Source organism: Myotis daubentonii, chromosome 13, assembly GCF_963259705.1.
Source record: "Myotis daubentonii chromosome 13, mMyoDau2.1, whole genome shotgun sequence".
NCBI classification, from domain to species: Eukaryota; Metazoa; Chordata; class Mammalia; order Chiroptera; family Vespertilionidae; genus Myotis; species Myotis daubentonii.
The window spans coordinates 4,064,553-4,078,698 of NC_081852.1; the positions used below are offsets into that span (position 1 = coordinate 4,064,553).

Genomic DNA, 14,146 nt, shown 5'->3' on the forward strand with positions numbered 1-14,146 from the left:
CCAGCACGGCTCTCCCACGAAGGGCAGCTCTCACTGCTGCCTGTGAGGCTGCGCAGTGGGTGGCAGGGCACTGGGTGTGCACGGTGGGTGTGCACAGTGGGAGGCACGTGATGCCTACCAGGGGCAGCCCAGGTGAGAACTGCCCTCCCACCTGCTGTGAGCTCTGGCAGCGCGTGCTCAGGAGGAGAGGGGCACTGGGTCCCGCAAACCCCGAGGCAGGCCAGCCTCTCCACACACGCGGCCCTCCTCCACGCGACACCACTAGCTTGGCCTCACCCTATACGCTGTCCCTACATCCTCCCATTGACTTTTCATTATGACCCTAAGAGGCAGGTGCGTTCTCACCCGTCTACAGAGGAAGAAACCGAAACACAGAAGGAAGAACTGGTTAGTCCTGGCGTCCTGGAGCTGGACCCCAGCAATCTGGCGCCCGTGCTGGTGCTGCCGCGCTGCAGGGCCTCTGGGTGTCGCTCCTGTCTGCTCTGTGGGGTGCTGGGTCTCGGCAGGACAGCGGGAGGTGGGAGGCCCGGTCCCAGGCTGACACTGCACTGGCCACACCTCTGAGCGACCTTGCCCTGTTGGTGTGGTCATTTCAGTGTGGCCTCCACGGGACTCCGCACCAGCCTGCTTGGCAGCCGCGTGCACTGCACCCGCACCCGCACCCGCATCCGAACCCGCACCTGCACCTGCTGACCCCTGAGATGAGGCAGCATGTGTTTGCGCCCTGGGAAGAGCCCCCCCTCTGCTCCTCAGCAGAAGTGCAGTGTGAGAAAGCAGGACTGGTGACAAAGCAGGAACTGGATGAGTGGGCGGGGCCAGGGAGGCGGGGGGCAAGGCTGGCTTGTGTTTGGAGAAGATGAAGCTCTGCAAGGAGAGGGTCTCCCCAGGTCTGGCTCCATGAGTGAGGGAGTCCCCCTGCTCCTGCCCCTGTGGGGTGTGGGATGGACAGGCTCACGCCCCTGAGCCACATCCCCCACTCCTCTCCCTTCCACCTGGAGAGCAGGCAAGAGCACAAGCTGCGCTGCAGGGCCGGCTTGGCCCCGCCCTTCCCCACTCCCCAGAACAGCGGAGAGCAGAGTCGACCAGCAGCGTCCAGAACAGACGCTCTTGCCCCAGCACCTGCCTCTCCCTGGCCGCTGTGCCCAGGGCTCCGAGGCCTTGGTCCTGCAGGGGCCTGGGGTCCACTCTCCTGGCCAAACCCCAGACATCCTGATGGTCCCGGCGCAGGAACAGGGAGAGGGGATCGCTCCAGGGAAAAATCGGGGTCTGCTGTGTTTCCGTGAGAACGATTTCGTGTTTACCATCTGTTGGGGCATGTTCTCCCCACCCCCGCACCCCCCACCAAATACCAGATTACAGAACGGATTCGGCGCTTTGGCAAATGACACGTGCCCGGCCCACTCCAGAGACTCTAACCACACCCCACGTGCCTCTCCTGACAGGCAGTGCCCCCACCCTGCAGCGGGGCTGATACTCACTGGCAGCCACACCGGCCTCCTGAACCCCTGACCTCCACCCTCATGTCTGGCTGGCTAAAGAGGTGAGTAACCCTAAATGCTGAATGCAAGCATCACACACACACACACACACACACACACACACACACACGCTTCTGGGCGATTCTCACAAACCTGACATTGCCCATCACGTCTCGGATGAAGTTCCCTGGTGCGTGACCCTCTTCATGGACAGTGTCCACAGCGCTCCCCCGCTGCCCACACCCACAGGAAACCAGCTCTCCTCTCGGACAGGGCACAGCCCACACCTGAGCCCTCGTGGGGGCCGGAGGGAGGAATGGCCGGGGCGGGGAGGGCCCTGCCCAGTGCCCTGGCGGCCCCGCCTCAGCATTCAGCACGGGAGCTGGCCGGTCCCATTGCTCCCCAAGAGCCACGCCATATTATTGACTTCCCAGAGGAGAACCTAAACCAGGTTCCAAATGAGGACCCCCGGCTCCTTCCCCAGCCCTGCCAGGTGAGCCCCCCCCGCCAACAAACCACCTGGCTCCTTCCCCAGCCCTGCCAGGTGAGCCCCCCCCCCCCCAACAAACCACCCGGCTCCTTCCCCAGCCCTGCCAGGTGAGCCCCCCCCCCGCCAACAAACCACCTGGCTCCTTCCCCAGCCCTGCCAGGTGAGCCCCCCCCCCAACAAACCACCCGGCTCCTTCCCCAGCCCTGCCAGGTGAGCCAACCCCCCCGCCCCCCAACAAACCACCCAGCTCCTTCCCCAGCCCTGCCAGGTGAGCCCCCCAACAAACCACCCAGCTCCTTCCCCAGCCCTGCCAGGTGAGCCCCCCCCCCAACAAACCACCCGGCTCCTTCCCCAGCCCTGCCAGGTGAGCCCCCACCCCCAACAAACCACCCGGCTCCTTCCCCAGCCCTGCCAGGTGAGCCCCCCCCCCCAACAAACCACCCGGCTCCTTCCCCAGCCCTGCCAGGTGAGCCAACCCCCCCGCCCCCCAACAACCCACCCAGCTCCTTCACTGCAGAAGCAGAAGCAGAGCTCCTGACCCCTCAGCACGTGGCTGAGATACAAGAGGCGCCCGGACTAAAGGGCCTGGGAGCTGACCCCGCAGCTGCTGCCAGTGCTGCTCAGAGACGCTGCCCTGCGCCCGCCTCCAGGTCACCAAACAAACCGGTCATTAGAGCTGGCGGGCAGACCGGCCCGGACTCCCGGCACGGCTCTCACCTGCAGCATCTGGAGGTAGCCCTCCTGGGGGTCGCACAGCAGGGAGGAGATGCGGTGGTTGTTCCTCGTGCATTTCTGGTTGTCCTTGGCAGCCGGGAATATCTGCCGGACCACGGTCATCCTGCCCAGGGCGCTGTGGACCAGATCCAGAATCTCCGGGTCACTGATTTCCTGGGGAGACAACCAGACCCACACTTAACATCCGCTGGGACTTCCTCTGCCAAAGGCCTATGAGCAGCTGAGCCAAAGGGATGCAAGGGCGGCCCAGGTCAGCCCCTACTGCTTGTTTACAAACAACACATGCCCGCCCCCAGTGCAAGCAGGCTGTTCAGCACCTCCCCGAGGCCCTGGCTCCCTGGGTCAAGCTCAGACTCAGTGGTGTCAGAGCACATGGTGTCGGCTGCCCTCCCAGTTTCTGCTGGGAATCAGCGACCTGATCTAGGCAAGCACAGCCGCTCCCTCTGACACCACTGACCAAAATGCTACAAGGCACCTCTTATCCTATCTAATAAAAGAGTGATATGCAAATTGACCGTCACTCCAACACACAAGATGGCCACCCCCATGTGGGCTCAAGATGGCCAGCAGGGGAGGGAAGTTGTGGGTGATCAGGCAAGCAGGGAAGGGCAGTTGGGAGGGACCACACCTGAAAGAAAGGGTAGTTGGGGGCAACTAGGCCTGAAAGGGAGGGTAGTTGGGGGCGATCAGGCCTGCAGGGGAGGGCAGTTAGGGGGGACCAGGCTGGCAGGGGAGGGCAGTTGGGGGGTACTAGGCCTTCAGGGGAGGGCATTTAGGGGCAATCAGGCCAGCAGGGGAGTGGTTAAGGACACTCAGGCAGGCAGGTAGGCAGGCAAGCAGTTGGGAACCAGCAGTCCTGGATTGTGAGAGGGGTCTCAGATTGGAGAGGGTACAGTTTGGGCTGAGGGACACACACACACACACACACACACACACCGCCCCGTGCACGAATTTCATGCACCGGGCCTTTAGTTCGTTAATAATTGGATTCTTTTTTAAAAGATTTGCATACAAATTTTGAAAATATATCCATGCATTCATTCACAGCATGAAATCTACCCCATATCTCCTGCAGGTTTGGTCTGTGCTCAGTAATGGGGATATCTCTGTGAGCAAGTCAGGCCTCACCCCATTCAGTGATGGCCAAGGTCATCCCAGGATGAACTATGCAGGGGACACAGTACGGAAATAGAGAGGCAAGGGAACCCCTAGTTCCGGGTGAGCATGCTGAGCACTGATGTATTTCATCTCATGTGGGGCTAACAACAGCCCAGTGCTCACAAAAGCCCAGGTGCTCACAATGCCCAGTGCTCACAACAGCCCAGGTGCTCATAATAGCCCAGGTGCTCACAACAGCCCTGGTGCTCATAACAGCCCAGTGCTCATAACAGCCCAGTGCTCACAACAGCCCAGGTGCTCATAACAGCCCAGTGCTCACAACAGCCCAGTGCTCATAACAGCCCAGTGCTCACAACAGCCCAGGTGCTCATAATAGCCCAGGTGCTCACAACAGCCCAGGTGCTCATAACAGCCCAGGTGCTCACAACAGCCCAGGTGCTCATAACAGCCCAGGTGCTCACAATGCCCAGTGCTCATAACAGCCCAGTGCTGACAACAGCCCAGGTGCTCACAATCCCCAGTGCTCACAGCAGCCCAGGATTCCCCAGGCAGAGCCGATTATTATCCTGTTTACAGGGAGCACCATGGAGCGCAGAGATAGCAAGGGAGCCGCCACAGGGAGCTCTTCCCAAGTAGGCTTTTGTAAGGAGTCAGCACTGGAGCAGAGCCTTAAGGATGAGCTTGTTAAGCTAAGTGCTTGCATGTAGGAAGGGGGGAGGGGCAGTGCCCAGCTGAGTTGGTGTCAGTGCTGCTGAAGATGGGGAGACTGCACCATGGCAGCTGCACCTGCTCCTGTGAGCGCACCAGCTCCTGTGAGTGGGCACCAGCTCCTGTGAGTGGGCACCAGCTCCTGTGAGTGCACCAGCTCCTGTGAGTGGGCACCAGCTCCTGTGAGTGGGCACCTGCTCCTGTGAGTGGGCACCTGCTCCTGTGAGCGGGCACCAGCTCCTGTGACTGGGCACCAGCTCCTGTGACTGGGCACCTGCTTCCGTGACTGGGCACCTGCCAGGACAGCAGCAGGGCTGTGAGACGCCACAGGTCCCAGGACCTGGGGGGGGGGGGGGCAGACAGGCAGAAAGGAGGGTGACGGGAGGCAGCCTGGAGCAGAGTCCAGGCCGGCTCGGGATGGGGGTCCGAGCCAGAGGAAACGCCCACCCTGACGATGATGAGGAGCCTTGAAAGGTTTTAGACACAAACACGCCACCATCAGGTCTACATTTCTAAGAGCCTCTGGCAGCTGTAAGGAGGGAGAATTCCACAGGCAGAAACGTGCTCATGGGAGGGCCCCAGGGACTACAGGCAGGAAACCCGCGCGGCCAGGGTCTGGGCAGCGGGAGCTCTGGCCGAGGAAGCCCCGGCTGCCAGCCAGGACCTTCGCTGTGCAGAGCCACCAGCCACCCTCTAGGCAGCCGGCAGTCCTCAGGCTTGCAGACAGTGAGACGGCAGGCGTGGAGCTCACGGCGTCAGGAATCAGTGACGGTTGTTTCTGTCGCTTGAAGTTTTAGGGTAAGATGGCAAACAGTGTATTTCAGGGACTGTCTCAAAGCCTGACAGGAGTGCCAAGACTGCCCAGCTAAAGGCCAGGCCAGGGCGGGGAGAAATTAAGAGGTGCAGCCTTTCAGAATGATCAATGGTTCCCGGTATGCTGAGTTGCAGTAATCTCCAAAGAGCTGAAGTGCTGTTACATATTGCATCTGGGTTGAAACCACTGACCTATGCACTTATGACAAAGCCTGCTTTAAGGGAAGATGATCTTATTGGGCCAGGACCAACTGACAATCAAAGGTAGGGACATAGCAATGCGCTCCGGTCCCAGGACTAGGAGGCAAGAGGTTCCGGACCAGTGGGTTCAAGAACCAGCACTGACAACAGGACAGGTGGTGTATAATAGTGGGGGGCTATGATAGTGGGGGACCAAGGTAGCAGGGAACCAGGATAGTGGGGGACCAGGATAGTGGGGGACCAGGGTAGCGGGGAACCAGGATAGTGGGGAACCAGGATAGTGGGGGACTAGGATAGTTGGAGACCAGGATAGTGGGGGACTAGGGTAGTGGGGGACTAGGATAGTGGGGAACCAGGGTAGCAGGGAACCAGGATAGCGGGGGACCAGGATAGTGGGGAACCAAGATAGTGGGGAAGTAGGGTAGTAGGGGGAGTAGGATAGTAGGGGACTAGGATAGTGGGGATCCAGGATAGTGGGGATCCAGAATAGTGGATATCCAGGATAGTGGGGGAGTAGGATAGTAGGGGAGTAGGATAGTGGGGGACTAGGATAGTGGGGATCCAGAATAGTGGGTATCCAGGATAGTGGGGGAGTAGGATAGTAGGGGAGTAGGATAGTGGGGGACTAGGATAGTGGGGGACTAGGATAGTGGGGTGAGGGGCATCACTTTCTAGCAGTAGGAGGACTGCGAACCCAAGCAGTGAGTGGAGACGGAATATAGAGGACCTGGGGAAGGAATTTTTTTGTCTAGAAAAGGACAGGAGGCCAGGAAGAACATAATTTGAATTATGCATGAGGTTAATCAGACCTGAACACCTTGGAGAGGAAATGGGTATGTCGCATACCATATATTTGGTCCCCTCTCCCCCTATGCCTTCCCTCTGGTAACCACCATACTGTTGTCTGTGTCTCTAAGTTTCCGTTTGCATATCAGTAAAACCATTTGGTTCTGAGCTTTTCCTGACTGGCGTACTTCACTTAGCGCCATGTTCTCACGGCGCATCCATGGTGCAGCAAATGGAGTACTTCATCCTTCCTCATGGCTGAGTGAATTCCATGTGTGTGTGGACCACGTCTCCACCCAGGCCTCTATCGCAGGGCACTTTGGTTGTCTTCAGGTCTCGGCCACCGTGAATAATGCTGCAGTGAACGTAGGGGTGCATATCTTTGAGGAAAATGCTTCTAGTTTTTGGGTGCTTAGAAGAGAGGTTGCTAGGTCATATGGTAACTCTATTTTTAATTTTTTTTAAACTACCACTGTTTTCCATAGTGGCTGCACCAGTTTGCATTCCCACCAGCAGTGAATGAAGGTTCCCTTTTCTCCACAACCTCTCCAACACTTACTTGTCTTGTTGATAGTGGCCATTCTGGCAGGTGTGAGGTGGTGTCTCATTGTAGTTTGGATTTGCATTTCCCTAACTGCTGGTGAGGTTGAGCATCTTTTCATATCTTTTGGCCATTTGTACGTCTTCTTGGGAGAGGTGTCTGTTCAGGTCCTCTGCCCACTTTTTTATTGGATTTTGTTTGTTTCGTGTTGAGTTGTATGAGTGGAATCTTTAGGGTTTTCTATGCCCAGAATCATGTCATCTGCAAAACGTGACAGTTTTAGTTCTTTGTTCCTGATTTGGATCCTTTTATTTCCTTCTCTTGGCTGATTGCTCTGACTATGACTTCCAGCACTGTGTTGAGTGAGAGTGGCAAGACTGACCATCCATCCTTCTCTTGTTCCTGATCTTAGGGGAAAAGCTTTCAGTTTTTCACTATTGAGTATGATATTAGCTGAGGGTTTATCTTATACTAGAGGCCCAATGCATGAAATTCGTGCAAGGGCCCAGCCCTCACAGCCCCAGCTTCATTCAGAAGGTCATCTGGAAGGACATCCAGAAGGTCGTTCAGCTGTCCAGGCTAATTAGCATATTATGTTTTATTATTATAGACTAGAGGCCCGGTGCACAAAAATTTGTGCACTCGGGGGGAAGGAGGGATCCCTCAGCCTGGCCTGTGCCCTCTAGCAGTCTGGAACCCCTCGGGAGATAACGACCTGCGGGCTTAGGCCTGCTCCCGGATGGCAGAGGGCAGGCCCAATCCCTAGGTGCAGCCCCTGGTCGGGCTCAGAGCAGGGCCGATTGGGGAGTTGGGGCACCGGCCCCTGTCACACTCAAGGCAGGGTCGATGGGGAGGTTGCAGCGCGACCCCCTGTCATGCACAGAGCAGGGCCAATCTGGGGGTTGGGGCACTGCCCCCTGTCACGCACAGAGCAGGGCCCATCAGGGGGGTTGGGGCTCCGTACCCTGTCATGCACAGAGCAGGGCCCATCAGGGGGTTGGGGAGCTCCGCCCTGTCACACACAGAGCAGGGCCCATCAGGGGGGTGGGGCTCCGTACCCTGTCATGCACAGAGCAGGGCCCATCAGGGGGTTGGGGATCTTCCTCCTGTCACGCACAGAGCAGGGCCCATCAGGGGGTTGAGGAGCTCCCCCCTGTCACTCACAGAGTAGGTCCGATAGGGGAGTTGGGGCACCATCCCCTGTCACACACAGAGCAGGGCAGATCAGTGGGTTGGGGTGCCGCCCTCTATCACCCACAGAGCAGGGCCAATCAGGGGATTGGGGCGCCGCCACTCTCACACTCAGGGCAGGGCCAATGGGGAGGTTATGGCTCTACCCCGTCACACACAGAGCAGGGCCTGGGGGGGTGGGGGGGGTGTTTGGGGTGCCGCACCCTGTCACACACAGAGCAGGGCCGATCAGGGTGTTTGGGCGCTGCCCCCTGTCATGCTGATCCCGGTGCCGGGAGGCCTCTCGGCTCCGCTGATCCCAGTGCTGGGAGGCATATTACCCTTTTACTGTATAGGGTAGAGGCCTGGTGCATGGGTGGGTGCCAGCTCATTTGCCCTGAAGAGTGTCCTGGATCAGGGTGGGGGTCCCCACTGGGGTGCCTGGCCAGCCTGGGTGAGGGGATGATGGCTGTTTGCAGCTGGTCACACACTCTTCAGGGTGGGGGTCCCCACTGGGGTGCCTGACCAGTCTGGGTGAGGGGCTGAGGGCTGTTTTCAGGCTGGGGGTGACTGAACTCCCAAATGCTCCTTTTTTCCTTTTTTTTTTTTTTTAATTCTGGGCCAGCTTTAGCTTGAGGCTTGGCTCCAGCTCTTCGGCCTCCGCTCCTGAAAGTAGGTTTCTGGCCTTTGCATACAATGTTGTGAATCTGCTGGCTGAAGTCAGGTGGTATTTGTTACAATGTTTGAAACTGCAGGCTCAGAGGCCTGCAGCATTAGGCAGGGAACGTTGCAGTCCTCCGTCACTGAGGCAAGCAAGCCTCATGTTAGTTTCAAGCTGCCTGGCTGCCGGCCGCCATCTTGGCTGACAGTTAATTTGCATATCTCGCTGATTAGCCAATGAAAAGGGTAGCGGTCGTATGCCAATTACCATGTTTCTCTTTTATTAGTGTAGATGGCCTTCATTATGTTGACATACTTTCCTCCCATTTTACTGAGTGTTTTAATCATAAATGGATGTTGCATGTTATCAAATTTTTTGCATCTACTGATAAGGTCAGATCATTTTTATCCTTCCTTTTGTTAATGCAATGTGGTATATTACACTGATTGATTTGCATTTGTTGAACCATCCTTATGCCCCTGAATGAACCCCACTAGATCGTGATGAATTATTTTTTGGATGTACTGTTGTATTCGATTTGCTAGTATTTTGTTTAGGACTTTTGCATCTGTGTTCATCAGGGATATTGGTCTGTAGGGGTGTGTGTGTGTGTGTGTGTGTGTGTGTGTGTGTGTGTGTGTGTGTGTGATCCCTGCCAGGTTCTGGTATCAGGGTTGTATTGGCCTCGTAGAATGTGTTAGGAATTATCGCCTCTTCATTTTTTGGGAAGAGTTTGAGAAGGATGGTTTTAAATCTTCTTTGAACATTTGGTAGAATTCACTGGTGAAGCCATCTGGTCCTGGACTTTCATTTTTTGGGAGGTTTTTGATGATTGTCTCCATTTCCTCACTGCTGATCGGTGTACTTAGATTTTCCATTTTTTCATGATTCAGTCTAGGAAGGTTGTATATTTCTAGGAGCTCATCCATTTTTCTAGGTTATTGAATTTGGTGACATATGCACTTTCATAGTATTCTAGTATGATCCTTTGTATATCTGTGATATCTGTGGTAATCTCTCCTCTTTCGTTCCTAATTCTGTTTATATGGGTTTTTCTCTTTTTTCCTTAGTGAGTCTAGCCAGGAGATTGTCAATGTTGTTAATCTTTTCAAAGAACCAGCTTTATGCAGTTCTTCTATTAAATCTCTCCTGCGTCCTCAGCTTCCCAGAGGGAACGTCAGTGGCCTGAGCACTCCCTCCGCACCCCACGCAGGACCCAGGGGATCTGTGGGAGCCCGACTTGCAGGGCACAGGGCACCTTCTGGTAAGGGTGGCCACCACTTCCCTGGCTGGCAGCCTGGGCAGCACCTGGGCTGTGTGAGCCGGGCAGTCATGACATAAACAAGGAGCTCAGCCCTCCCCTGCTGCCTGGTCTCCAGACTGTGCCTTCGTCCTGCTGCCCACCCAGCACTCCCTGAGAGCTGGCACAGCTCCCAGCCCAACCGCTGCCACCTGCCTTCTGCAGTGAGACCTGCTGGGTCTCTGGGGTCTTCCTGTCCCGGGCCCCATCCTCATGCACTCGCTCTGGGTCGAAGCACATGCCCCTGCCCCCAGGGACTCCAGCTGATTCTTAGCATCTGGTACAGAGACGGCTGCACTCAGCACCTGAGAGCCCTCAAAGCAACTCCCAGACCCCTTGTGGGCAATGCAAAGGGTCCCCTCCTTGCCGATGGGTGGTCCTCTGCTTTGGAAAATTCCAAACCTTGCCATCAGTCAGTTCCAGCAGCTCCATGCCAGGCCTGCTCCAGTCCTGTTGGTCTCACGGGTCCCCGGCACCACAGTGGTGCAGGCAGCCACCTGCCACTCCCTGCTCACTCCTGCCAGGCAGTACTTCTGGGCTGTGCACCAGGTCTGCCTCTGGGCCACCCTGAGTTCCTAAGGGTGAGGGGCAATCCAGCAGCCGATCCACACCACCCACTTGGGAGCGAGCGCGCGCTGTGTCCCAGGTGCACGTTCCTCCCCATTGGTGCTGTGGGCGAGCAGAAGGAGAGAGTGTGCACCCTGTGACCTCCACCGACACGGGAGCCAGCAAGGCCCGTGGAGACCCAGGAGCATGCCGTACCCAGACACGCCCTGGAGGCCACAGGCTCCAAATCATCTTGCTTCTTTTATTACCTTTTAAGTTTATATTTTACAACATACTGAACTCGCAAATATTACACACATTAAGGTATGAAATAAAATGGTATGAGCGTGCCTTCCATCCAGCTGAGAAAGAGCCTGCATCAGGGGCAGATGCCTCCTCCCCAAGGGCTCCCCCTCCTCCTCATCAGGAGCCCGCCTTTGTCACGTTATGACCATGGATGTCAGCCCAATCATGTGTGGCGTGCACACCTTGTGAGCTTCAGGCAGCTACAGTCTGCGCCTGCCGCCTGCCGCTGCCCGAGCTCGTGGCTCTGTGTCAGAACCACCTGGGAACATAAAGTCACAGAAGTCACCCTGTCCCTGTCAACACGCAGGCCTCCGGGCTCCCCGCCAGCCCCCGACAACCCAACGCTCACCCACGTGTAGCGCCCACTGGCCTAGCCTTCCGGTTCTGCGATGTATTCATGTGAGGGTGGCGCTCCAGGTACTAAGGTATAAGTGCACCGTGTGACCGACCACCGACCGTGCCACCCTTCGTTGGCTCCATCGCTGATGACCGTTTAAATGTTTTGGTTGCTGTTATGAACAAGGCTTCTGTGTTCATTTTCTTGCGTGCGTCTTAGTGCACTTGCAGGAGAATTTCTCTCGGGAGCATACCCAGAAAGGAACCCCTACAGAGAATATGAACATATTCTAGGTTCCTAGGTGATCCCAAACTTCCATAGCGACTGCCAGTTTATACTCGCGTGGTAGAGAGCGCCTGCCCGCCTCCGCGCCTGGACGCTTCCTAGGCTTGTCCATCTGCTGAGCATGAGCTGGCACATCGTTGGATTTCAATTCCACTTCCCTAATTCTCAACAGGGCTAAGCCTCTCACACACACGTATGAATCGCTTGTGCTCCCTTTCCTGTGTCTGTATTTTTGTCCAGTTTCTATCAGTTGGGTCTCTTGCATATCAATTTGATGGACTTTTTAAAAAACCTGGATACTAAGTCTTTGTCACATGTCTTCTCCAGCTTCTAGAATGTTTTGCAGAACTAGCCTATACCAGTAAACTCATCTATACTGCTGTTTCCTTGGTAGAATTATTTTTATTACTAATTAAATTTCTTATCTCATAAGGCTTTTCTTTGCTTTTCCTTCTTTGTCCCAAATCATGTTTAGTCTGAAAGTTCAGCCACGTTCTCCAAACGTCCCTGTTGAGGGCCTTGCCTCGCTCACGCCCCTGTGCCTGCTCTGGTGCGTGGGGAGCTTGTGCCGCGTCCATTTCTAACAACAGTGCCGGTGCCCTCGCTCTTATATTGATGCTAGAACGCATCTATTTTATACATCTTTTTAAAAAATAAGTTTTGTCTTAACTGATACTGGCATGTGCTGGTTTTCTATTTCATTCATTTCTACCATTATCTTCCGTATTTTTATACTTTTTTGGATTTATTAAGTGGTTATTTTCCCATTTTAAGTATGAATCTTAGCTGATGAATCATGCCTTTTGTCTTTCTGATGAAGTATTTAAGATAATAAATCTACACCACTATTGCCTTAGCTATGTCCGCCATTCTGGTTCATTTTTTACCCATGATTGATTTGCTATGGATTTTTTAAACATTTTCAAACCTGAGGGTATTTTCCTTCGTCATCTCCCTAGTGATTGCTATCGTAAGGGCACTGTGGCGAGAATGTGTGTGCTGGGCAGCCTCGGCCTTCATGTGGCCGGTGTGCAGGCATCTCTCATGTTCATTCATGTCCACTTGCTGGTTCTGTGGTCTATTTTTAGGTCCATTATGTCAAGAATTTGTCTATTTCTGCTGTGTTCAGCCGTATATTTTCAAAAATTCAAAAAACACATTCTGAGGTTGTTGTTGTTACACACAGGTGTGGCAGTGAGACTCCTTGCTGAACTGAATGTTTTAGCTTTAGTTATATATCCTCTTTATTTCTAGGAACTCATCTTGCCCTGTAGTCCATTGTGTCTGGTATCTGTCCAGTTACGCTAGTTTTATTTGGGTATCTTCCTTCTCTATTGTTTTCCATCTCTTCATTGGCAATCTTTCTCTACCTCACATTTTATTTGGGGATCCTGTAAAAAGTTATAGCAGCCCCAGCTCGTTTGGCTCAGCGGAGAGAGCGTCGGCCTGCGGACGGAAGGGTCCCGGCCCGATTCCGGCCTTTGGCTCTGAGTGTCCCGCCGTAAGGTGCCTAGGGATGAATGTTCACATTTTTATTCTGCTCCTGACCTTGGGCTTCCCACATCTGACATGCCTTTTTCGCCAATCCTAGAGAATTCTGAGCCTCACTATCGTTTAACATTGTTTCTTCCCCCGTTATCGCCTACTTTCCTCTGGAAATCCAGTGGACAGCACATCACGTCTCATTGCTCTCCCACATGCCAGCCTCCCTTTCACATCTCCCATCTCCTGTCTCCAGGCTGCATTCCAAAGAATCTCTTCATATTCTCCAGTTCATTAATTCTCCCTCTATATGTGTCCACACTGATGTTTATTTTTAACTTCAATTATTAGGTTTTTAATTTCCTGAAGTTTTTTTTCTTTCTTAATTCTGCTTCGTTTTAAAGTGTCTTTTATTCCTTGATCATATTTCCAAGCATCTTTTTATGTCTTAAACATATCAAAGCCCAGTCGCTAAATTCTATGTCAGCTCACCTGCTAACTGAAGTCACTTCGAATCCGGGTGAACTGCCCTCTTTGCCTGGATCTCCCTCAGGGCGGCTTGTGTCCTTCTTTCCTTCCTTCCTTCCTTCCTTCCTTCCTCTCTTTCTTTCTCTCATGTATGCAATCTTATTTTCCTTAGAATTTTCTGATAAATTCCTTGAAGTCTGACTGGAATTACCATTACTTCAGAGAATATTTATGTTTACTTCTACCACCCATCCAGGAGCACTGCCAATCTGTAACCACGTAGCTTAATATTCAATTCTAGAGGCCGGTACACAGATGAGCTACCATGTAACTCAGCGTGGCCTGTGGGGATCGGGCCAGAACTGGCAGTCCAATGCCGCCTGCCGCTCCTGCCTGCCACTGCTGCTCGTCCCAGCCCTACTGCACCTGTCACAGCCATTGCTCATCGCTGCCACTCCGCTGCAGTCTCTGGGCTGCAATGGCCAGCCATGAGCCAGCCCTGTCTTGTGCCCGTCAGTCAGCTGAGCAGCGCTCCTGCTGTGGGAGTGCACTGACCACCAGGTGGCAGCTCCTGCATTGAGCATCTGCCCCTTGGTGGTCAGTGTACATCATAGCAACCAGTCGACTGGTCAAATGGTAGAACGGTTACTTAGCCTTTTATATATATAGACTAGAGGCCCGGTGCACAAAATTCATGCACTGAGGGGAGGGGTGGTGTTC

The 14,146-nt window shown here is 54.5% G+C and overlaps 1 protein-coding gene across 3 annotated transcripts in view; it reads right to left on the minus strand.

The window, feature by feature from the left end:
- The window catches only part of GRID1 (glutamate ionotropic receptor delta type subunit 1), a 617,880-nt gene that overhangs the window by 198,039 nt on the left and 405,695 nt on the right, over positions 1-14,146 (minus strand). For all 3 annotated transcript variants that reach the window (XM_059662029.1, XM_059662031.1, XM_059662030.1), the window contains one exon: positions 2,686-2,856. In XM_059662029.1, the coding sequence (XP_059518012.1) occupies positions 2,686-2,856 (171 nt within the window). The remainder of the gene's footprint in view (positions 1-2,685; positions 2,857-14,146) is intronic.